Source organism: Mya arenaria, chromosome 12 (genome assembly GCF_026914265.1).
Source record: "Mya arenaria isolate MELC-2E11 chromosome 12, ASM2691426v1".
NCBI classification, from domain to species: Eukaryota; Metazoa; Mollusca; class Bivalvia; order Myida; family Myidae; genus Mya; species Mya arenaria.
Genome location: NC_069133.1, coordinates 65,698,431 through 65,725,791, shown reverse-complemented (window position 1 = coordinate 65,725,791; position 27,361 = coordinate 65,698,431). Strand labels below are relative to the sequence as shown.

The 27,361-nt window shown below is 32.6% G+C and overlaps 1 protein-coding gene across 5 annotated transcripts in view; it reads right to left on the bottom strand.

Moving 5' to 3' along the window:
* Positions 1-27,361, bottom strand: part of LOC128210975 (guanine nucleotide-binding protein G(i) subunit alpha-3-like) — a 123,056-nt gene that overhangs the window by 67,953 nt on the left and 27,742 nt on the right. Inside the window, exon 1 of one of the 5 annotated variants that reach the window (XM_052915334.1) lies at positions 24,941-25,098. The exons of 3 other annotated variants lie outside the window; for them this stretch is intronic. In XM_052915334.1, coding sequence (XP_052771294.1) covers positions 24,941-24,991 — 51 coding nt within the window. In that variant the 5' untranslated portion in view covers positions 24,992-25,098. Of the gene's footprint in view, positions 1-8,781; positions 8,848-24,940; positions 25,099-27,361 lie in introns of those variants that run through there. One more of the 5 variants, XM_052915338.1, reaches the window with a different exon arrangement.

Below are 27,361 nucleotides of genomic sequence, written 5' to 3'. Positions count from 1 at the left end.
TGTATATCTATGTGATTCCTCTCATGTTTGTATATCTGAGTGATTCCTCTCATGTTTGTATATCTGAGTGATTCCTCCCATGTATGTATATATGAATGATTCCTCTCATGAAAATGACTAAAGAAAAAAATGCATTAAGTATGTATGCATTCGCGCTTAGAATTATTACAAATGTAGAGTCGGATCATTTTTTTTACCATTATACATAGTCGCCCATATAAAGAAATGATGACAACCAGTGTTCTCGCACTGCACTGACTGCGTCTCGTATATTTGCACCATGAAACCGGTCCATACGCCCGCGTTTAACAGTTTTGGTGCTCGAATAAGGAAGGCATATTGTATATACTTATTGTTTGCTATCCACTTTTAAAATTTAATATGAATATTTCTGCAACAATGTGATAAATAACGCGTTAGTTGAATGAAAGCGCACATGAAACATATCTACTCGACCGTGTAACAATAAATAGCCCTACTAACAGATGCAGGGGCATTCACAGGATATGACGGTAAAAGGGGCGCTGCATAAGGGAGTGAGGGTGTATGTTGAGACGTGCGAGACTCCACTCCGCACAACTTGTGGTGCAACTCTTGGGACGTGCGACACTCCTGACAAATTGAGGAAGAATCTCGGGACGTGCGAACCTTCTATCCTGCCAGCTTGGGGTCGAATCATAAGACATGCGACACTCCACTCCTGACAACTTGGGGGCGAATCTCGGGACGTGCGACCCTTGTATCCTGCCAACTTTGGATCAAATGTTAGGACGTGCGACCCTCCACTCCTTACAACTTGGGGGCGAATCTTCGGACATGCTATTCTTCTATCCTGCTAATTTGGGGTCAAATGATGAGACTTGCAACACTCTATTCCTGACAACTTCGTGTCAAATGTTGGGACGTGCGACACTCCATTCCTGACAACTTGGTGTTGAATGTTGGGACGTGCGACACTCCATTCCTGACAACTTCGTGTCAAATGTTGGGACGTGCGACACTCCGTTCCTGACAACTTGGTGTCGAATGTTGAGACGTGCGACACTCAAATCCTCGCAACTTTGGGGCGAATCTCGAGACGTACAACACTCCTCTCCGAGAAACTTTGGAGCTGATCTCGAGACGTGCGCCGCTCAACTCCGGGTAGCTTTGCGGCGAATCTCAAGGTGTTGGAATCTCCATTTCGGGCAACTTGGAGGCGATTCTGAAGACGTGTGACACTTCACTCCTGGCAATTTTTTGACGAATCTCAAGACGTTCGACCCGCAACTTCGAAGCATAACCGAACCATATAATATATTTTACATCTCTGTGTATTCATTGCAGTTTGTTTCAGCAGTATTGCCATGAAAAGCTCAATTGACCAACATCAGGATACATGTATGAATAAGTAGCATATTCGAGTGTGTTAACAATAAAACAATATGGCAACAGAATTACATAAACGCTTTACCACAATTTATTTTTATTTTGTAATACCTTTATAACAGGTTAATAATAAGGCTGCAAAGACTTACTGTTTCGAATTGTTTTCCTTTGTATTACATAAAAATGGAGCTTTAACATGAATATGTTTCAAATAATAAAAGTCAAATGTATCCAACTACACAAATATAAGCAGACTATCATATACATTTTACCGCATTGAACTTCATTAAATATTCGAAAGTCATGTGGAAATAATTCCTCATGGGATAATTTATCATACTAAAAGTGCCCTGTTATACAATTTGTTCAGTGTAGATAATCTTAAATGAAAATTAAACATCGCTTAACCTATGTCTAAGAAAAATTACAAAGGCAGTCATATTAACAGAATATGGAAAAAATACCCACATGGAATCTTAGAAGCCCAATTTCTAACAGCAGGATTTAAATATTTCCCTCTTAATCATTTGCATATTCAAGTCCTCAGAATACAATTATACATTTTGCTTTTGAACAGTTTAAGAAAATGGTTAATGATCTGCATATATCGTTCGATATAAAACGAAAAACCCACCTAGCTCACTGAATAAAGACAATGTATTTCGATTTAAAGATCCATTTATAATTATTTTTTCAATCGTAGGATCGTACGTTACGCGCAATTTCTGGAATGTTTCTACGCGCTTGATGAAAACGTCAACAGACCACGTATTTTTCATTTTTTAACCTATTTGCCAACAAACTTCCATAAAACATTAGCTGAACGAACAAATCTAGATCCATTGTATGCACGGTGATGGTTCATTTCTGAAAGTTAATTTTTGCATAAGCCTGAAAATGGAAATAAGTTTGTTTCTAGATCGGGCTTCCTGCGGAGGAATTTATTTCTTTTAATCAAAGTCAATAAAAGCGATATATTTATGTAAATGAGGCGGCACGATCTCGCTAAAATGCCCTATAAATCTTAAACTTCGTGCCAAAAGTAAATTTAGTTTCAAGCTATAGGTTTACCGCGGCAACAAATGATATGGTTATCTTAAACATTAAGGCATTACACGTTTTCAATATAGATGTCGCTATGAATACAACCATCTCGGTGTTCCAGATTTTTTTAAATAACTATACCTGCTTGAAAAAGGACAGTTACAATAATCATATAAACACCTTCCTTAACATGAACAATTTTACAATACTAGACTTTTTCCAGACACCATAATTTAATTGTTTTTCATAATAGATTGCTGTTTTATTTTCATGAATTTAAATATAACATTTCAGCGTTAACACACTTTATTTATAAACGCAGTCATTCGTCTCATAGAAACATCAAATTTTCCACCGCTCACTTGTTATTAATATTGAATTTCACAATTAAGATACGTTTGAAGCAAACAAGTGCATGTACTTTTTGTTTGATTCTGTTATATACAATTAAACATTCATTTAACTGAGCTCATGTGTTACTTTGTTCTGAATCACAGTCATATGATCTAAAACGAATGTAACTCGTAAGTAACACAGCTGTTACCAGGTTAATGATATGTTCTAAGTCACAAAGAATATAATAAACAATATTTAGAATAAATGAAAAACCTTTTAAAAACGTTGCGACTTATGTTAACTTGATTGAGGAGATAACTTCCAACGTATAATAAGTATTAATACGGTGTTATTGAACCATACGTTCACATGCATCTGGCGAAAAGCTCCATTTTTCGGCGTTCACAACATAGGCCAAAGGCATGACGAGCAGCAATACCTTTGAAACGTTTCTTCTATGTATGTCAAATATGCTAAATATTTTATTTCCAACTTGCTATGCTATGAGAATTCCGACTTTTTCTGTTTACGTGGTTCCAAATATCTCGAACAACTTTCTCCTTTCTAACAACATATTCAACCGATTATCTCCTGTTATTGTTCGCTGTTTAATACTCAGCGATTTCCTCTATCATAATGTGGTAGATATGCATAAGTCAATTTTATGTATATGGAAAATGATGTATCATTGCTGATATGATACTATGCAAACGTTTTTCTAAGTATGATACAAATGACAGTATATACGTAAACTAGACGTTTCTTTCAACATCTATTTTCTTTTATTCAAATCAATTCCAGAATAAACAGTATTACTTGCATCATTGATTAATTTTAAAGTAGTAATTCCAATTTACACCAATATATTGACTGTTTAAAGGATAAATAATTTATGCATTGATTGCATAATATTCAACCAAAACGCGTCTATGAAGAACGATCTGGTATATATGGAGCTTCATTCATTTTAGTAGGTTAAGATTACTATGGACTATCAAGTACTTAAGAATAGTAGTTACCTGTATAAACGGTATAATATGTATCTTCTATTTTGCTTCGTGAATTGAAAGTAGAAATTAAATTATTTTGTAATGCACTTCCAGCCAAAACAAATATATATGTAGACCAAATATTGTGCTTTTTCATTAATCGATCTTCTATTTTTAGATGTTTGATTAGTTTTCCTATTCCATAGTCCCGGGGGCAGAGATATACAACTAGACTTGTTTTTTAAATCAAAATTGCCAATGCTTTCACTATTTACATATGACCGACCACTGATGCTTTTAGGCAATAACTAATACAATCATAGATATCCTTTTCTCCCACCTCAGATAAGTAGATCCATTAATTTAACCATGCTTGATATTCTTATCTTGCCCACGGGCGAAGATAAAATGCCCGTATGGAACTTCTTTTAATGGTCACCATATTGTAATTACCTCCCGTTTTGAAGACTGTCGTCTGTAGCGCATCATGGAAACCTTGTCTTGTGGCAATATTTAGAAGGCGAGTTAATTATTTCTCGCTTCAAATGTCACCAGAAATAAGTTTTCACGCACCTTTCAAGAAATAATGCTTCACTCTTCTTAGAACTATTTAAAGACCGATCAGACCATTTACATACTCTGAATCACTGCGCGAATATCCATGACAACCACGAATTGCATATCCGTACGCAATTATTTTCACTAAGCACAAAAGAGTTCCGGCCAAAAAAATACATTTTTACTTAATTTTGTTTAAATGAGGTGGGAGAAAAAGCATCTACCATAGCCGCTCGTGTAAGATAGGTTCATCCCGACCCTCGCGCAGGATGTTTTGCGGAAACTCGGTAAACCTCGTTTCCGCAAAACACCCTACGCTCGGGTCGGAATGAACATATCTTACACTCTCGGTCATGGAAGATACTTATAGTCTTCACTGTGTATATACTGTGGAGCTACAACATAGCGTTATTCCTTTTGGCGAATCTTACATGTATTCAAATTGAAGGACGTTGTGCTTGAATTGTGGTTTGTTATATGAATTAACGCTTAAAGTAATTTGAATAACAGATACACATAAACATTCATATTGAGTGCTCGTTAACTGCGTCTTTACTAAGCAAATTATGTCTTACATTGTACATAGATACAACACCGCTGTCTTCTGTCCGTGCATGACAAAACTGTGAGAAACACGTATGGATCAGTTACCAATATTATCTAATATCCTAAACATTTGGGCAAAACAAATTATATTTCAGACATCTATTTAAATATTGAAAACAAGGTTTATTTGAATTCCTCGGTTTACATATTATAATATGTTATCGAGTAAAGGACAGTTTCTGTATTCAATCTTTTTTATAATAATAATAATAATAATAATAATAATAATAATAATAATAATAATAATAATAATAATAATAAATCTTTAAATTAACAATTATACAACATCCTCTGTTCCAGACACCATAAATTACATCATATTTTGTTAAAATGCCATCTGCCGAAGTGTTCATAAATGGATAGCTTTGCTCCTTGTCAACGATTTTATACTTATATTTAGCGTAAACAAACTGGTTAAACATACAGCCATACCTGATATAAGAACAACAGCTGTTACAAACGAATACGATATTTCATGAGCAGAAATAGTTCACAATCTGAGATACAATATGAGTGGTTTTCCTCCAAGGAATATGATAACGATACATGACAAAAGCAAGATCAGACCCACATTGTTCCGGTATTTCGTCTGTCATAGAACCGTTCCACACATTGTTCCAACGTAGTTTTCTCAATGAAGGTGTCGTTGTGTGAAACAAAAAACAAAAAATAACACTCTGGATGTTTTCTTTTCGGGCCCATGTTTAATGTAAAATTTAACAATATTTTGAGGATTTATTTGCTTTGAGTACTTAATGCAAAACTCGTGTCTGCTTTAGAACGTTTGTTGGATTAAAGTCCATTATCGAGAAATCAAATACACAATTTCACAATTTTACATATATCAATAATTCAGTAAAACAATAAGTGCAAACACTCATCTGAAATACAGTAGTGTAGTTTTTACTTGATTTCATATTTTGTAAACCTTTTTTTTTCAAAGTAAGCGCTGGCCATTAAATAATATTTTATTAAAAGTAAAGCAAAAATCATTAAAACCATACATGTTATGTTTTCTTATTTAAAAGCAAAAGAATCAATTCCCAACGATGAACGAGATTACAAAATACAACAAGATAATATTACATAAATATAAACTACAAAAAAAAATTATATTACATAAATATTGAAGGATCATAATAAACCAAAATATATAATCGTGTTTGATTCTGAGATTAAATAAAGTTATAACGGGAGTCGTAAAGCTTACAAAAGAAAGCAAATCATTGCTTTTAAATCAAAATCATGGGCTTTTAAAATCTGGGTAAGTATCGTAGTGATCAGTTTTCAAACATCTATCTTCACATGTATCTCGAGAAACAAATGTCTTACGAGTTTATAATGGAATGGAAAAGTACAACTCTTTGTTTAAACTGTGTAATACATTCAATTAAAGTGGCCGTTGAGACTCAAGTGTAAAAGTGATCTTTGAAACATAGGCACGAACAAGCATTATCCATCAACATTTTCCTAGCAAAACTACGATGAAAACTACTGGGACAAGCCCATAAGCCAAAAAACAATAATGAACACACAAACACAAATAATTGTGCTGCTATTATAGTAGTATTGTCAGCCTCGCATACACGGCCACCATTTAACAATTATCCAAATCTCAATCAATTAAAACAATCAAACATTCCAAAAAAGACCTTTGTAGCAGCAGGGGACTTTCGGTTATATGTTTTACATGTATTGTGTAGTATGTCGTCTGGTATTAAGAACAAGATCAAGACTGTCGGAAGGTATGGTGGCGACGCATTAAAATGCATATTGCAATGATCTTGATGTCCATCATCAGCAATCAATAATACCCAATACAACTGACATTCAAATTAACATTCGAATGATGGAAATGCAGCTTAACTTTCTTGATTGTATAATGAACGCGTTAGTACGTTTATATGATACAATAATGTTATCAGTTAAAACAAATATGTGATTCTTTTATACAAATTATGTGTTATTGCAAAAACTATAAACTATAAACACTGTTCTTATTTCTCCACGTATCAAAAACCTCTTAATGGATTTCTAAAGCACATTGAAAGTGTTGCACTTACTAGAACTATTAACACAAAAACGTTTCCGTATGTTCTGTCTACTAGTGAAACCTGTGTGTTAATGTGTGAAACGATCAATAACGATTTTTCCAGAACAATATGTTTCTATATAAGATAGACATGAGATCATGTGTGTATATCTGGGGCCGTATTCATAAAGCATATGAATAAAAAAAACATAGTGAAAAATTGCATGTATTTCTAAGTTCAATGTAATAAAAATAACAATGTGTTTTACACCACAAATATAAATAGGACAAGAAAAAGGTCAAAATAGTAAATGCATGAAAATACATTAAAGAGAATTATTTATTGTTAAAAATTCGAACATTTGCACTTGGTTGATTTTTTTAACTTTATAAAAACAGGCCCTGGGCGATTTCTTACATTTTTGTATATCTAAGTGATTCCTAACATGCTTGTATATCTTGATGATTCCTTGAAGGTATTTATGTCTGAGTGATTCCTTACATGTTTGTATATCTGGATGATTTCTTACATGTTTGTATATCTGAGTCATTCCATATAAGTTTGTTATCTGGGTGATTCACCGCACATTGTATACTTGAATGATTCCTCGCATGATTGTATAGCTGGATGATTCCTTACATGTTTGTATATCTGGATGTTTGTATATCTGGATGATTCCTTACAAGTTTGTTTATCTGTGTGATGCATCGCATATTTGTATTCTGAATGAATTCTCGCATATTTGTAAAGCTGGGTGCTTTCTCAGTTGTTTTTATATCTGGGTGAGTCCTTACATATTTGTTTATCTCTGTGATTCCTTACATGTTTGTATATATGTGTGATTCCTTACATGTTTGTATATATGTGTGATTCCTTAATTGTTTGTATTGCTGAGTGATTTTTTACATTTTTGTATAGCTGAATGATTCAGTACATGTTTATATATCTGAGTGATTCCTTACATATGTGTATATATGGGCGATTCCTTCTATGTGTTTATATCTGGGTCGCATATTTGTATATCTAAATAATTCCTCGCATGTTTCATTGTTTCCGAATGCGATTTTGACGAACAAAACTCTTCCTACTCCGGATTCCCTGGAGTGAAAAATAATGCAGCCTGTCGTACTGCACCATGTATATATATAGTTTGGATTTGAGCATGTTTTTAATTTAAAAGTTGTGTTTTTGGCGAATCCGGAGAACACTCCACTCCGGGTAACTTGGGGGTTAATCTCAAGACGCGCGACACTCAAATCCTCGCATTTTTCGGGCAAATCCCGAGACGTGCTACACTCCACTCCAGGTAGCCTTGGGGCGCATCTCAAGGTGTTCGACCCTTCGGATATCTTGGAGACGAATCTCAAGACGTGCGACATTCCACTTCTGACACTTTTCGGCGAATCTCAATACGTTCGACTCGCCACTTCGAACCATAACCAAACCATATCATATATTTTACCTTTCTGTGTATTTAAAGCAGTTTCTTTCAGCAGTATTGCCATGGAAAGCCATTGAAAGCTCAATTGACCAATATCAGGATTTTATTACAGGTCAATTGAATGGTTGCTTATGCTAACTGTTTTGAATTACCTCACTTTGCATTACATATAATTGGAGCTTTAACATTAGTGGGTTACAAATGATAGTAGTCAAATGTAACAAAGTTCACAAAAATAACCAGAATAGCATATACATGTACATTTATACGCATTTAACATCACATGATATTTGAAAGGCAGATAGAAAAGATTTCTTATAGGATAATTTATCATACAAAACGCACCAATAATACAATTTGTTCAGTGTAGATAATCGTTAATAAAATTAAACATATATAACTTTACCCTTTTAACTCTTTTTAGTCGACTTCCAGGCTTCCCAGAACTGCCTTCCATGTCGAGATGGTTTCGTTATATCCTTACTCTTTCAGAACAATCACAAACTGTTGAAGCGATTCATGGCAATGGAGCCTTTTTAGAGACTTATTTTGAGTTCAAGCTAAAGGTTAACGTATATTTACAAAGCACAACAGACTAAATATCCGTTGAAGTAATGGCCGTACCAAGCGCATTCGAATTTGCCCTGCTACTGGAGTAAGACAGAAAAAATGTAATACTGCCAGATTGCGAAAAGCAATCTAACAGGGCCCCCTCTCTCTCCTGAAACGTAAACAACACTCTAATGTTCGATCTGTTCAGTTTCATTGTTAATATCTGCAAACCTCGAATAAACACAAGAAAGAAAGTGATTATTCTCCTTAAAGTACACAGACCGATGCTGTATGGCCATGAAACGGTGAGAGGTCTTTGGGAAACATTTTTACACGACGAAAATCCTTTAAGAAGAAGAGAGTGCGACTGTTTTAAATTGTAATTTGTTCATAATTGGCTTCTAATCTATTTTTAAATAAAATTAATTCATAGCGATCAGGCGTTGCTTTCATAACATGTTAGCATTATTATGATTTATTGGAAATACAATGATGGTTGATATAAACGTGCGAATGATCAATAAATTATTTAGCACAGAAATCATGTAAATTGTGAAAAGCAATATAAGGAAATTTGAAAAGAGAAGCAATATTGCAGTAATAAAGGAACAAAAAACATATAAAGCACAGACAAATCATGTGTTGTAAGTATTAATGTTAAGAGGTAATATAAAAACACATAACAATCGTCTTGTTTTGGATGAAATTCGTGAATAAACCATGAGACAGAATCCTTACTTATTTCAAAGGCTCTTAAGCAAAATATTGCTTATTTTACAACTCCTGATTTATTATTATTATGCAACAGAGCAATAGACTTAGCCAAACTAGGGTGTACTAAATAATATATTTGTCCCTAATTTCCACAAACATCTGCAGACATCGGACATTTTAAGACAAAATGATACTCGTCTTCCAGGTCGCTTACGTTACTCAACATAAAACTAATATCTAATAACCCGAAAAATCCTTGAAAACATTTGAATGTGATCGTAAACGTTATATGATAAATACTGAAAACTTTGAAAGTGAAGTAAACATGCAGCAAATATTATTGTCATATTAATGTGTTGTGGTTTATTCCAAACATGTACCCCTTAAATCTATGTTTTACATTTGATAGGAATAGACATATATGTTCTCTCATAATAAGGTATGAATTTTATCTTATTCTGGCTCAATGTTTATGCGAAAAGCTACAAACCGAAACGAAATCCTCAAAATACACTTTAGTTGATTTTTATGAGCATTGCGTAACCACAATTTACCATTTACCGTATGAATCATGAGGAAAAAAGCACCAAGCATGAGATCTTAATAATTATTAATTGATCGTTATAATCTCTTAAAATGAAATAATGGGAAAAAGACACAATAAGATACAGAATAGTAAGGTTATGGGCAGATAATAACCGTTTATATAAATTGTATTTTTTATTCATGACGCCATGAAAAGACCAAGTGTTCCGTGCCGAAAGAGGTGGTTGTTAACCACTGCCCAAATGAAGAAAGACTTGCTGTCAGTATTTTAAATGGAACATTATATACTTCTTCACAATATCTGACATGCCGCATATAGTATAGTTCTTACATTAATCATTTGTGTGTAATGCATTTGCTCCTGTCCACACTCTCTTCGAACAGTCCTCGTACTTGTCTGTAATTAATGTTATCTAATTTATAAATACAGCTAGAAACTTTGTATGTACATAAAACAAATCGTTGTACATGAATAATGAGCTGCACCTTTCAATACCCACACTTCAGTTTTGCATTATAATTTTCGTCTAGCATATGTCCAAGAAATGGTACGAAGGCAGTCATATTTATTGAATATGGAAAAAATACCCACATAAAATCTTAGAAGTTCTGAATTGTCTCAAACATTTGAAGCCCACTTTCTACAGCAGGATTTAAATCTGTCCCTCTAAATTATTTTCATATAGAAGCCCTAAGAATACAATTATAAATTTGCTTGTGAACAGTTTAAAAAGGAAATATTTAATAATCTGCATATATCGTTCTATATTCAACGAAAACCAAGCCAGCTCACTGTTGAAAGATAATGTATTTCGATTTCAAGATCCATTTATAAAATATTTTTCCAATCGTAGGAGCGTACGTTACGCGCACTTGCTGAAATGATTCTACGCGGTTTATGAAAACGTCAAAAGACCAGGGTTTTTTCATTTTTTAACCTATTTTTCGACAATGTTCCGTAGAAAGCAGTAGCTGAAATATATATCCATTGTATGCACGGTGATGGTTCATTTCTGAAAGTAACTCTTCGTATAAGCCTGACAATGGAAAATAAATATATTTTCTAGATCGGGCTCCCTGCGGAGGAATTTATTTCTTTTAATCAAAGTCAACAAAAGCGATATATTTATGTAAATGAGGCGGCACGATCTAGCTTAACTGCCCTATAAATCTTGGACTTGGTGCCAAAAGTAAAATTAATTTCAAACTATAGGTTTACTGCAGCGACCAATGCTATTGTTATCTTAAAAATTCAGGCTTAACACGTGTTCAATTTAAATGTTGCTATGAACACACCAAATTCGGTGTTTCAGAACTATCTAATTAACTTTACCTGATAGAATACAGGACAGTTACAATAATCAAATAATCACTTACCTTAACATGAACAATTTCACAATACTAGACTTTTCCCAGACATCATAATTTAAATGTTGTTCATAATGTATTACTGCTTTATTTTCATGAATTTAAGTATATCATTTCAGCGTAAACACACTTGTTTTTAATTACACACATCATATGTTAGTAAAATTGAAATCAACAGCATTTTTTTCAAGTCTAATAATATAAATGTATTCTTTCTTTAGATGAATGATGTAAAAATATTATAGTTTACATAGAAATCCATTTTTCCTTCAAACGGTTATTCCAGAGTCGTTATGGGGTCGATATAAATTAGTTGAGTATTATATGTACAATAAACAGAACGCATTTTTACAATAATCATAATGTGTCTACTCCCGCTAATTTCAATGGCATAACGAAGACAAAACAATTATCAATAATCAGAAAATTAAATTCCAAAACTAATCAGACAAATATGTTTAACTTAAAGAAAATAAGCTGATATCGCTTAATGAGCATTCCAGTAGAAAAAGATAGTAAAGATCAACATACGTGTACTTAGGTGTGTACAAAATAAATTCGTAAGTATACATAAATTTATTGAATTTCACAATTAAGATACGTTTGAAGCAAACAAGTGCATGTATATTTTTTTATTCTTGGATATACTTCTAAACCGCCATTCCACAGAGCTCATTCGTTAGTTTGTTCTTAATCACAGTCGTATGATCTAAATTAAATAATGCGTCAGAGACAATCAAAGCAGTAATAAAATCGTTAGTTATACAGCTGTTCACATGTATCAGCAAAAGCTCAATTTCTCGGCGTTCACAACAAAGGCCAAAGACATGACGAACAGCAATACCTTTAAAACGTTTCTTCTATGAAAGAAATGAAAACAAACTATCCGGAAGACAAGGTCGACAAAACAAAACATGTGCGTATCAGCACTGCGCGGTGGCGATTTTTTTATTCAAAAAGTATTTCCCTAAGCTTAGCAGAATACGTCAAATTAGCGTGTTATTTTTATGCTTACATAGCCCTGTTCAGACAAAAAAGACATTTTACTTATCTGCAAGAATAATCCGAACGAGTTTTGATGACCATTATAAACCTTAGGACGACGTCTCTTTCATGGCAATATGTTTTTGGAAGATCATAAATTTATGCCATTACGCACTTCATCCACAATTGCAAAGTTTCTTGCAAATATGATAAATAATTTAATCCCAACTTGCTATGTTATGAGCATTCCGATTTTTTGTGTTTACGTGATTCCAAATATCACGAACAACTTTCTCTTTTCTAACAACATATTAAACTGATTATCTCCTATTATTGTTCGGTGTTTAATTATCACGATTTCCTTTATCATAACGTGGTAGATATGCATAAAGCAATTGTGTGCATATGGAAAATACTGTATCATTTCTGATATTATACTCTTCAAACGTAGTTTTTTCAAACAGGTATGTTACAAATGACAGTATATACCTAAACTAGACATTTGTTTCAAGATTTATAGTCTTTTATTCAAATTTAATCCAGAAAGAAATAGTAGTGCGTGCAACATTGTTTTAATTTTAAAGTTGTAATTCCCATATACACTAGCCAATATCTTGCCTGTGTAAAGGAGAAATAATGATTGATTGCATTATATTCAACCAAAACGCGTCTATGAAGAACGGTCTGGTATAGAGCTTCAGTCATGACTTTCATCAACATTTTAGTAGGTTAAGATTACTATGGACTATCAAGTAGATGGCCACGTTAATAAACGGACACACAATCCAGCAGCTTGCTGTTGTGATGGAGCTGGTGGAAGAAGGAAAATTGTTTAGATATCGCTTAAAGTGTTTGGATTTCGAATAGGAGTGTATCTACTATTTTGCTGTTTTAGATATCTTCGGGAGATATTCATTACCTGTTCAGTACAGTTCATACTTATAATTTAATCCACAGTGACAATACCAGTATTAAAATCAACGAAGGCCCAATGAATCACAAGGCCTAACAGTCTCTAAACAAGAGGTACAGAACCCTCCCACACGATAAAGACAAACTGCGCATGCATCAACATATCTTAAACAGGAAATGTAAGCATTACCGTTTTGGAACATTCAGCGAAACAGCTGTCAATGTAACTTTGAATTAGTTCTCAGCGTGAATTTTGATACGGTAGATTAAGTGTCACGCATAAAGATAATATTTTATTGTTATAGAATATTAAAATCACTACAGTGATGCCCAACAAATAATAAACCATGAACTGTATGCACGAATTGACAAGGCTAATAATACATTTTCGTTCCCATACTTACACCTGTAAGAAATAATTGACATCTTCGTTTTCTGTTGCAAAGTAATAGTAATTACGTCAGTAGAACTATAAATCTACATAATATTTTCGAAAAATTCACTCAATTTTCGGGAGTAATTATCACGCTATAAAACTTACAGGCTTTACGGTTTTACTTCCTCGATTTAGGTAGGTATAGTGTATACACTGTATTGGTGTTGTTTTTATTGTTAAGCTATAAAATATTTACACAGATTTGCCGCAGCAAGCAGATAGGTAACATACAAAATATACTTTAAGAAGAAACTTGAATTATTAGATACTCCTCATGCATTATTGTGTAAAAATGCACTTAAACCTTGACATCGATTCGGCAGTGAAACAATAGCAACCGCCTTCTACCAGCTGCATGGGCAGAGACAGGATATGGCGATAAGGGATGCGCAACTTGGGAGAGGACGAATCTTGAGACGTGCGCCCTTCCCACAGAACCGAACAATAAAGCATGCATTCTAATGTATTCTATGCATATTGTTTCAGTTCATTTGACCAATATGGGATTTGGATAGGGGTGACAGGTACCCCTCTCCAGAAACATCTGTGAGTGAGATGCTGTTTCTACTGTGTTTACAATGAAACATTATGACCTCAGGAATATATCTATACCTAACTTGCGATTACAAGTTAAGAGCAAATGAATTGTTTAATAGTTTCATAACAGGAAAATAATATGGATGCTAGAAAAGGTAAACTGTTTATAAAGCACCCTCATTTTAGGTAAATTGACTTGGGGTTATTGACAAATTTTATTTCAAATTTTGAAAGTAAAGAAGTTACATTTAATATCTTGAAGACTAGTAAAGTCCTTTGACAGTGAATATTACAGATTATCATGTATTGGACGTAGAATGTATTAACAGACACAAGCTTGATACACTGTAACATGAATACGTTCTATTGAATTTAGTGTATCATCGTTTAATTGTATAGTTGCATCGTTTAAGCTTAGGTGACCTACATTCGGTAAAGTTAAAAATAATCCTTATGATAATTTTATTATGTATGAATAAGGATTTGTTTAGAATGTTCTAGAACTTTCTATCTATTCCATGCATTTGAGAAGGCAAATTCTTAAATAATTTGAGATGAAGTTTTTGAGGATTTTGTAGTTTTTGAACATCCTTATCAAACCTTTGGTATTCAGTGCAAGCCTCTCTTAACGTTTCACCATTGAGAGATTACATTTCAACCTTCTGAGAGTATTATTCCGAAAGTGTTGTTGGATATGAATAGTGCTCATAATGTGTTTTACAATATTGCGTGTGGATTTAAAAATGTAGGCATTACAATTACCAGGATCACTGAGGATATTTTGTGAACATTTGGCCAATATTCTTTATTCAAAGTACTTTAATTTTATCATTACTTATTTCAAATTTCTTTCGTACAACTGTTAATCAATCGATGTTATTGTTGTATACAGTTTGTTGCAGGTTTCTCTTACTCTGTTATTTTGGTGGTCGTAACAACGCATATGTATATTATAAATGCTGAACACTATTCAGATCACAATCATGTAGCAAGTCTTATATGCTAAGACCTGATAATAGATTCCCAGTGATAAATGTTTCGAATATAGGAAATAATTGTTTCTTAAATAGCCGTAAGCTAAATATGTTGAAACCAATTTCATATCACATAAGGGACTTTCTTGTTCAGAGAACATATCATAGAAAAGTGTTTGAAATAAACGATATCACATTACTATTATGAGTAGAAAATAGTCTGAAAATAATCGTACAATTTAGTTTACTTGCAAAATAACAAATTGTGTAGGTAACAGATGTAGAAGAGATCATGGGAGAGACGGCAAACAAGTAAAAGAACAAATAAAGTCGCTAAATAGTCATACTTAATCAAAGTTTCTATGACAATTCTAGAACATTTCGGTCATTTTAAAGAGTTCATTTTTCCCCTAGTGATAAAATATATGAATTCCTTGGAGTAAATGGCAACGACGCTGAAAGGCAATGAAAAAAAGAAATTATGTTGTTAACTTTTCTTTTCTCATGTGTTCCCACATAAGTTTTATTGGCTTTAACACAATTTGTTCTCACCATTAAAATGAAATTATTGTGTTTTTTTTTATCTGAAGTAGATCATCAGTGACTTGCACCCAGATCAGTTTGAATTTTATTGAGCATCGGAGTTTAAGAAATGTACGGTATTACCGTTTAAGCATGAATTTCCTATTCCAAAGAAATAGCACCTATTGATAGTAGCCATAATGAAACGGAATTATTATTTTTGGTTTAAAAATTATCTCTCCAGTAAAAAAAAAAAACCTATGATATGCAAAGCATTTTCAAATCATATAATCAAATGTGAAATATGTTTACCAACTTTGTTATCCGGTATCGGGTCAATATTACATTACTTAAGATCAGTAATTGTAATGGCATGGCGGTACCTAACAATCCTTGATAAAGATACCTAGTTCTTTTATATAGTATGTATGCACTTTGCTGTTTGGGGAGTTTTGTGCTGTTGTTCCATGATTCTTGTTGGTGATTATTTTGTTTTTGTGTCTACGGCGTTTATGTTTAAACTTTTGGCTACTGGGCTTGTGTCTGTAGTTTTTCATATAAGTAATGGTATGGAATTACGATGACAGACCACTACTCATTAATCAGTAAGTCATTTCCTCATAGTTGATATTAAGACAAATGGGTTAAAACTAATAAGACACCGTCGTTAATTGAGCATTTAATACGAAACGTAACAAAATAATGTTTAAGATTAACAAACACGATAAATGTTATTTACAAAATAAATTCGTAAAATTCGTTATAAAATATCATTCAAAAAGGTTTGTAGGAAACTTTGCTTTAAAATATTAAGATTTTATTGTTTAGGTCCTTTAATGTAACAAACCAAAATGTATTTTTTATGAAAACGAGCAATTTGCAAAACTTGCAAAACCAAATACTGTTAATAATACTACGTTAATTTCCTCTGAGGCACATCAATACAAACAATGCACATTCTGACCAATAACAATACCATATTTCTGTCTATCCAATTACTGAGTTTGACAGCCAACTGTCCTACGCTTTTCCATGGACTGAGCTTTGTGTAACTGGCAAAAATGGTGGACATATGAATACATTAGTTAAACGAAATATGTTTGACATTCAAATGCATAAATCAAAACGCAGATTTTTGTCATGTTTAAAACGAACAATATGCCTTCCGTACTGAAAATCGATTCATATTGTATGAACATACATGCACTTTAGAAAGCATAAAAATGCACACCGGTCACATAAAATATAACATTGTATCGCATGCTTGATTTCAGCTATTAAACAACGATGCGACATCTACAGATGAATGGTATGGGTGACTGCCCCAGTTCGATCTCGATTACCTCAGCGTTTTCGAGCATATACACGAGGAGTTGAATAATAGTGTTTATTATATACCCATTGAATAACCACACTCAATACATATCACACAATACAGAAGTTTGTATTCCAATCCTGTGCAAAACGGAATGACTCCACTCTACAGACGTCACATCATAAACGTATCATATGTAAAAATAACGACTTAAAACAAAAAGGGTCCTTAAAATTACATTTATATTAAAAAAAATGTGTGTATTTTACGTGATTGAACCAGTGATGTATATAGTAAAAGGGTTATTTGTACTGCATTTGGATCCGGAATGTCGGATGTGACTCGGCTTGTGCCTCGTTGACTCCGAATCTACAAAAATCCACTCGAATCTACAACATTCCGGATCAAAACGCAGTACTAGTAACGCTTTGATACAAAACTGTTGTTTCCGTGTGAGATGGAAAATAATCCAAATAGATAGATTCAATGATATATGTTCACTTTACCACAACCTATCAGTTTGGCAACAAGCTTTGTCTAAGATTTAGATTATTGTTAGCACAATACAACAGTAAGAGTATTTCGATCATTACTGTGATATATTGCGCAATATTTAGTATAGCTGTCTGAAGATTGGAATGTGATACATCACGCTTCATCATCACTAAATGTTTTCTACATACCGTGAAGCTTATTTATATTTCTTTTTAAGAGTTCGGATTAACTACCACACGCGTACATGAACTTATTTATTTAGAATGTTAAATTTGCTTTCAACAAATGCAGATGATAAACGGCATTGGACCATGAAAAATACGTTTGCCGATCTTGTAATTTTCCGGCAATCCTAATGCAAGGTGTCCAACAAAGGAACATATAATGTGCATTAGCATTTTTCCGTTTACGCAAATATATTTTGAGTAAGAAATAACAATATTCAAATCAAAATTAAAAAATATAACAATGGTTCAAGACAACGCAGATTACTGTCTTACAATGTATCAGCCAAAAGCTTTGTATAGAATGGTTTGGTGTTTAATAGTTAATAATTTGCACGATCTTAATACTTCCGAACCCTCGCAAACGTATTAAATATGAATGATGCATGAAGCGATGGTTTAGACAATGAAATTGAAAACACATAAAATGGTCAACCATAAAATGTATAGTTGTTTTTTTCTCAATTTCTAAGAATAATTCAAATTCTAATGTTGCGTCGACATAAAATATAAACCTTTTCTTTGTCTTAAAGTGATAAGGATATGACAACTGGCGAGGACGATTATAGTCTTTTTTTTTCATTTTGGTTCGTTCTAGTTAACAAAATCGCTGGAACCAATCTGTTTTAAAAAACGGTCCCGTATGCATAAGTTTGCATTTTGCATATAGCAACGATTTTTCAGGTAATGGCCTTATATCATATTGTATTGTAAGTGGCGTGTGTGCAAATGTAACAGCATTGCATTTATCGCTTTCAAGGTGTTGCCGCGCGTAAGTTCAAGAATTGATGTGTAAGTTGTTTTCGTTACACTGCGAAATGGTAAACCATATAGATGTTATCATGTACTTTTCGTATGTTATTTAAAACAACGAATTGTCCTCAGGTTATTCCAAAAATAGAAAAGAGAACGTTAATCTTTTATGATGATAAAACGTACCTTATATTCAGCTTTTTCTTTGCAATATATATTACAGAGTATTTCAGTGAAATATCACCATACCTTTATAACTCGTTTGAATCAGCTTTTCGATTTCCCAGAAATGTATTCCATACGGAAAGAAGTATATCTTTTTACATCCAGATACATAAACAAAATCATGAACCGGTTGCAGATTTTAACATAAACGTTACTACTGCCCTTCCATTGAAGACATTTGCATAGTACATGGCAATGCAAAATATTTTAAATATCCTTGTAATTTAATGGCCAAACGTACGCATTTGATTTTGCGCTGTAAGTGGCAAACAATCAATATAACTCTTTGAAAATCGGCCAAATTACGATGGCTCCTTCAAGTCTAACGTAAACAACACCTTACTGTTCGGTTTCATTGTTTATGTTTGCGAACCATTGAAAACACGGAAAAGAAAGTTTTTATTTTTTCAAAATTTTAGACACTCTGATGCTATTAAAAGAGGGATAAAGGAGATGCCATTCTTTAACCTTATTTACTTGAGAGAAAAAATGACTTATTGGAAGTCTGTATACTTTTATAAATAATGTTAGCGAAAATGTACGCACTGCTCTTGGAACAGAAAAGAACTAAACATAATATCTTAGTTGATAAAGATCCCTTTTTTATATAGTATATAAAAATATTATGCACTGTGTTAATTGTGGAGTTTAGTGCTATTGTTCTATGTTTCTTGTTTGTGATTTTTGTGTTTTTGTGTTCTATGTATTTTGGCGTTTACCCAGTGCCATTTAACGGGGTTTGTGTTTAAATTTTGGCTATTAAGCTTGTTTTGGTTGTTTTTTCACATACATATGAAGAATAAACAGATCAGTGACACATTACACAAAATACAACATTCACACTCGCATTTATATATGCATAACAACTTGAGGAAAACTCCTCATATACTATGAAATAATTTTGTATTTTAGGTATAAAAAGCAAAATTAAATAACATTTCATACACTTATTATTTAACAATAAAACATAATAGCATAATTATTGTCAATAGTTCATTACTATTTCAATAGAAGTAAGAGTTAACAAATAGAAATATTAAATGAGTTGTATTATGAGGTTTCAACACTACCATACTATGCCTAAAGCCACCCCAAACCAACACTACATCGATATGAGGTATTTTTACCACCAAACATGCACACAGTAACCTCGGAAAATATATACACTACCATACATACCCACAGCAGCTTCAGACCAACACTACATCGATTATATATATGTCATATAAAGTTCATTGAATAGTAATAACGTACCCACAACTCTTCGATATAAAAAGTAATTGAATTTAGATTTTACAGTACGTACAATATATTTTATCACTCACTAGGTTGAATACATGTTCGTAAACATATAAGCAGACACACGAACGAGCACACACAAGCACTGGTACTACACTGGAAACTACATAGGTAAGCCTTGTGGCCGAATATTTCAATGTTCAAATGTTTTAAGACATTCATAACGACCCAATGAATAAAAGCCCATCATTTAACGAGATACAATGAGACAACAAAAGCATATTATATAAATGTAAAAAAAGTTCTTTATTATCCACTCTTTGATAACCATTTTTATATTGAGACTGACGATGTTGTGACGCTTAAAATCCGGACGGAGATCTGATCTTAAATTTTCACTTGAAATCAAAACCAATTAGTCGTAATCAAGGACACAGACCGACGAGATACTAAAACGACAACAAACGCGTATTACAGAAATGTTAAACGATCGTTATAAATCACTAATTGATAATCATGATTGATTCTGAGACTGAAGAAGTCGTTAAGCATATAAATGGGACGCAGTTCTTGACTTACATTTTCTTTTTGAATTAAAGTCATATGATCTTTATCAAATGCGTATTCTGAGACACACCCAGCCGCCAGAAACTTCACTTAATTAGAACATAAAAGAATAAATAAACGATGAAGTCCCAAAAATAAACAATATGATACAAAGGTTACGCATCAATGTTGGGGGTGCAAGTGTATGGTGAATATTTGGTTTTAGCAGGATTTCCCTTCATTGACGCCTGTATCAAGTGTAGACATAGATTGTTCGATAATTTAGCGGATGTCTATAGTATGGATTTTCTTTGAACTCGTAATTTCTAAATTAGTGTTTTTTACTTGATTTCTAAGACACCAAAATGAAAGTCTTTCAAAGATAGGCACGAACAAGTACTTTCTATCATATACAAACTTATAGCTGAATCTAATGTACATACATTATATTTTTAATATCAATAAATTTGTTATCGCAAACAAAATGTACCATATTTTTCCATATTCTTCCAACCTAGACAACACCAATCGGAAATCTCGTTTGTAATTCAGGGAAAGCACCTGCAGTACTGCTGTTGTTGACCTTGTTTGACCGAATATACATGTCTCAATAAAAACGGTCAATGGCACAGTCTCAACGCAAATGACAAAACGAACAAAAGCAAACAATCACAAACCAGAAACACGGAACTACGGAACTACAACACAAATCTCCATACACAACACACTACCTAAAGTAAATATAAAACAAGGGGTGTTTATTAAGAATTGTTAGGTACCGTCATGTATGAGTGTAAATTTACTGGGGAATAAAATTATTTTGTGTGTGTGCACAACCTTACTCTTACACCAACATTCCCGAATAAAGTAAACTTATCAAAATATACATAAACTTGTGGAAACTTAAGAATACAACAACAAAATTAATAGGTAAACCCTTGTACTTCTTTAATACGTGATTCCAATTATATTTGTAGGCGACGGAATACAATACAGAGTACCTAATGGAAAAACTTTTTAAAGATACGATGCAGTTATTGTTTGAAACTATAAAAATCCTACACAGTCTACCTTAGTCAGAGACTGATTCATTATGTGTATTTAAATCAACATTATAATTTACAACTTCATCTCAAATTAATTACATGCTTGTGGTGCTCTTAGAAGATATCTCTATTAAGAACAACTTCAAGGTGGATAAAACATCGAAGGAAAGCTGCCTTGCACATTTTACTTCCTGAAGCACACTTCCATACCTTTCGTGATAAAAGAAGGTAAGTTAACCACATGATTTCTTGTAAAATCTCAATTAAACACCATAACATAATTATATTGCAGATATAAATTATATGACTATTAAAGTGTTACTGTGAAGCTCATCAGTACAACAGTCATGGTATTCTATTACTGTGAAAGGAAATGTCATTATATTATCTGACAGAATATAGCTTTCTGTGAACACCACACTATGACACATTTCACAGATTACATGTTAAGTGTAGTTGTTGTAGACATCCGTTATCTATTTTGCAGGAATATCTGAGGAGGACTATCCAAAACGTATATGGTGAATGGAATTGATTTCAAATATATATAATCAAATTTCAGTAAACAACGTAACCCGTTAAAATCTACATCCGGCATAACATTCCAGACTGATAAAACACAGGCTAAAATTGGTTTAAGCAGTTCCAAGGAGTGGCAGCAGCAAAACATTGTATAACCTTCAAACTTGTTCCTCCAGTATGTCACTTTTGTGTTTTGTGTATATATTTTTTTAATTATTTCCTTATTTATTTTTTTAATGCTCATCATTTGATTTTACTTAAGTTTGAATATTTGAAAATCATACATTTATATGGAAATTAATTATATTCAATCTAAACAGAATGATAAATTGATAATATAATCTATTCGTTTAATTGTCATTTCTTTCATGGCAATACCTGTTAAAATTATACGTGTATGCAAAACAACAACGTTCTCGTGTGTTTCAACAAAGGCATATAGCAATTATACGGAACAGAACAGAACAGACAGTTTATTCGACTTATACATGTGTACATCGTCGTAATACATATAGTTATACATATAAACATGTCACGTATCTTAACTTACAAACATAATATAATAAAATAAAATATAAGCAAAAATATTATGTAAATTGAATACCAAATAATTATAATGTTAACTTTGGCAGTGAGGGAATGTTTCATAACTACTATATCAAGTTAAATTATTTATAAGTGAGTTGCGTATAATAAATGATTCTTTAATATATTTACAAACATTCATAACTTCCTTTTTATCACATGATACCAATAATTGATGGAATTTGAATACAGATGGATTAACATATTAGCATCGCTTATTTAAGTTACACGTAACTGACGATAGCATGGACAAATTTATACATATGAGGTGATATTCATCCTCTATATCCCTACTATTACAACATAAACAATATATTTCGTTACGAAGTATATTGTAACGTGCACAACGTCCTGTTTGCATTCTTAAAGGGTGTGCAGAAACTCTCAATCTAACAAAGTATAAACGTAAATTCTTTGGAACAAAATCTAAATATATGTCATAGTCAAAGGAAGTTTTGAAAATTCTATACATATCCAAAACAGACCTGTTACTAATATTGCCATACCATTCTTGTTTAAATGTATCTATAATTCTATATTTAAATTCGTTTATAAATACATTAACATGCACAATATTTGGGTTATCAAATACGTATGCAAAACCATAATCATTTAACAGTTTTTTTACCTTAGAAACCCAGTTTATATAACCCTTATTACAGTCATCAATGGCCTGGTTATACACGGATTTTTTATAATGTTATTACTGTTGCAAATCTTAAACCAGTATCTAATAATTCTTACATATCGATTAATGTATAAAGGGTGTCTACCTAGTTCTCCATACACTGTAGCATTACATGTGTTTATTTTAACGTGTAACAATCGCAAACAAAATTTTAATGTATACGTTCTATTTCTTTTGACTTACTAAAACCCCATTTTTCACAGGCATAATTCAAAATTGAGCCAACAAAAGAATCAAATAGTTGACAAAATATTTTAGGTTTAAGGTCGTATTCTTTGCATTTATATAATGTAGTATTCATGGCCTTGAGAGCTTTTCCAACCAAATGCTCTTGATTCAATGTAAACTTTCCATTGTAATTTACCACAGTACCTAAATAATTAAAGTTATCAACAACATCGATAGTATGGCCATTATATGTCAATGCTCGTTACGACATATTCCACCCCGTTTACGGAAAACCATTATTTTTGTCTTTGATGTATTTACATTTAATCAAAGACGTCATGATGGTGATCCAACATGTACTACTACAGCAATAGGCAGTATACATATAAAAGATGAAGTTGTATTCATTTTTTCACGTTTAAGAATTTTGATGATTACCACAAATATATTTGCATTTGTTATTTCAGTATAAATTGAAAACAATTTGACAAAGTTACATATGCAATTATATTGTCAAAATGACTTCAGTACTTATCGTGCGAAATTGTTGTTAAGTGGTATTAAATAAACGCAATTAGCTGCTGGTGCAAAAAAAAAGTTCCAAAGAGTTAATAATACTGTCAATAGAACAGAAAAACAGTACGATTTTACACAAAAGTATTCCCTTAATTTTCTTGAGCAATTATCCCAGTATGCAAGCGGCTAGATGCAAGCGAGTTTTTACGGTTTTGTCGCTTAAGTGTAAGGTATCTTTATTGCATAGCCTTTGTGGTTGTTTTTGTTTTGTTTTTAATCTTTATAGACAAAATAAACTAAAAAAAATAGCACTTGTGATACGAATTTGATACGTTGATCCTTTTTTACTTGGCCTTGTGGCAAAATCATCTAGAAATAATTCCATCGCGTACTAGCAAGTGTAGAAAGGTCAAACTTTAGGAGTATTTCCAGTTTCCATTATAACCTCCCTTTGAATTATATTAAAATGGAGTTACGAACTTAATTTATTCAAATTAATGAAAGCCAAATTGTTATCAAATTAACATACATTACATGAAAATCACAAACATTCAAATGCATTGAACTGTACAGTATATACTTTGATTTCAGAAGATAATATTTCATATGGGATAACAAAGATAATTAAGACACTATGTTTATGATCTAATATCACAAGAATACCCAATTTCGTCAGTATACATAAAATATCACTTTACCTTCTTAACTCTTTTAAATCGACTTCTTGGCTTCCCAGAACTGCCTTCCATCTCGAGAGTGTATTATATCCTTACTCTTTCAAACAAATAGTGATTCAAATACAGATCTTATACACACGTTATCAATTGAGACTTTTGCGAATGAGTATTTCGGGTTGCAAGATGCTTTTAAAAATGCATTTGGCATAGCACATCATACTAAAAATCCATGCACTTCTTTGCAATACCACGCGCCTTAGAATTTTCGCTGTAAGTGCCGTAAAATTAATAAAAATATTAACGTTCTGAAGTTTTGCCAGATTACGAAAAGCAATATAACACGGCTCTCTTTCGTTCCCGAAACATAAACAGCACTCTACTGTTCGATCTGTTCAGTTTCATTGTTAACGTTTGCGAACCATTGAATACACACAAGAAAGAAACACATTAGTTCTCAGTAATGTACACAGAAGAGTGGTATGGTCTGGAATTCGCGAGAGGTCTTAGAATAACTTTGTTTTCCTCTTTAAGAAAGAGTGCGATTTTTGGAAATTAACTTGTTATTGGCTTTGAATTTATTTTTTCATAATACGTATGCATATATACATATCTATAACATAAAAATCGCTAACTCTATTCAAAATGCTCAAATTTCATTTAAACAGTTACACTTTGAACGTGTTATATCATGATGAATGATTTTGGTATGAACGATGAAGGGCAATGATGCAACAACGAAGAAACACTTGGGTGATTTATGGAATTTGCTCGCGTGCTAACTGTGCTGATACAATATAATCCCAACATTAAATGAGATTAATTCTTGAAAGGTCAGCAATTAAAACGTCCTTAAGTTTGGTAACTGTCACCAGGTTTATATGGTCAATGTTAGAAGAACTATGAGATAAAACAAGAGGTGAAACAGATGGTTAATATATTGAACAACAAGGCAATATTCTTCTGTTAATGAATATATATATATATATATATATATATATATATATATATATATATATATATATATATATATATATATATATATTGCCAGGATCAGTGTTAACTCAGTATGCACACTGGCTTTAATCTGTTTTCCAACATTGACGTGTACAAGTATAAAAAGAAAAGCTCAACAGTTCGACGTTCTTTGGGGACCGATAGCCCGATGAACAATAAAACGTTCTCAAAACTGTCGTATTATAAGAAAACAAAACTACTTTGCAGAATCGGAAAAAATAAATTTCGTCGACGAAACAAAACGTTTTGTAATCAGAAATGCGTTGTAGCTTTGTATTTTGTACTTGATTTTCTTTTCCCTGAGCATGGCAGAATACATCAAAATAGCTTGGTATATACATCATACTGTTCAGACAGTTTAAGACAGTCGTATTATCCACAAAAATGACCAGACGGCTACAATATGGTAGAAATCATGGATTGCCTCTTTGTGTGGAGATACGATATATTATCACGCGTTCAATTTGTTTTATTCACAATATGATTAGTTTGCTCTTCGATACTTCTTTTTATTCTACTCGACTTGTATTCTGAATATCGGAGCAATTTTGTCTTGACCTAAATACAAGCTTTCGAAGAGATAAATGATGTAAGATATTCATTACACCGCATTACACCGCAATCAAATATGCTGAAAAAGTCGATATGAATGTTCTTGGTATTCCAACAATACAACAATTTGAGTATTTAGATCATTGCTGAAAACAAATCTTGCAGATAATTATACATTACAATATACCATTAGAAAATGTTACCACAATGTTTTTATTATTTCTTTTCAAGAGGGTGGATACCAACATAATTTATTACTTAACGAATGTTAAATCAATGCATAGATACATTTAACAAATGTAAATGAACGACACTGGTTCCCGTCTTAACCATTCTTCTATAAACCTGTTTGCTGACGTTACATGCAGCACACACAAAAAACTTTTATTTTTTATTTTTACAATCATTACAAACTAATGTTGAAGCCATTGCTGACTGCAAAGAATTTATGGACATTTCCGCTTTAAGAAAGTAAAGGATTTAAATCATCTCAAACATATACAAATCACATTTACAGCAAGTCAGATATAAGATGTCCTTGGCATCGACATAGATCAAAGGTCACAATCTAAATTAGAATCATCAAATACAATATGTTCACAATCATCTCAATAAAACTGTGAAACATACAGGGACATGCACAGTAGTTGAAAATTCATAAACTGCACTTTTCGCAAAAAATAAAAGCATAGAAACATAGAATTGAAACAACTCTATTTCACATCATATATTGTCATAGTTGGTTTTCAGTAGTCGAAGCAGGCAGTTTTGAGAAGTGAAATAGGTTAAGATTTGCGATATTATGTAACCCTTTTGAGGGTTCAAACAAAGGAAAGATTGTGGATTGGGGAATAAAAACAGCAAGTAGAAGGAACT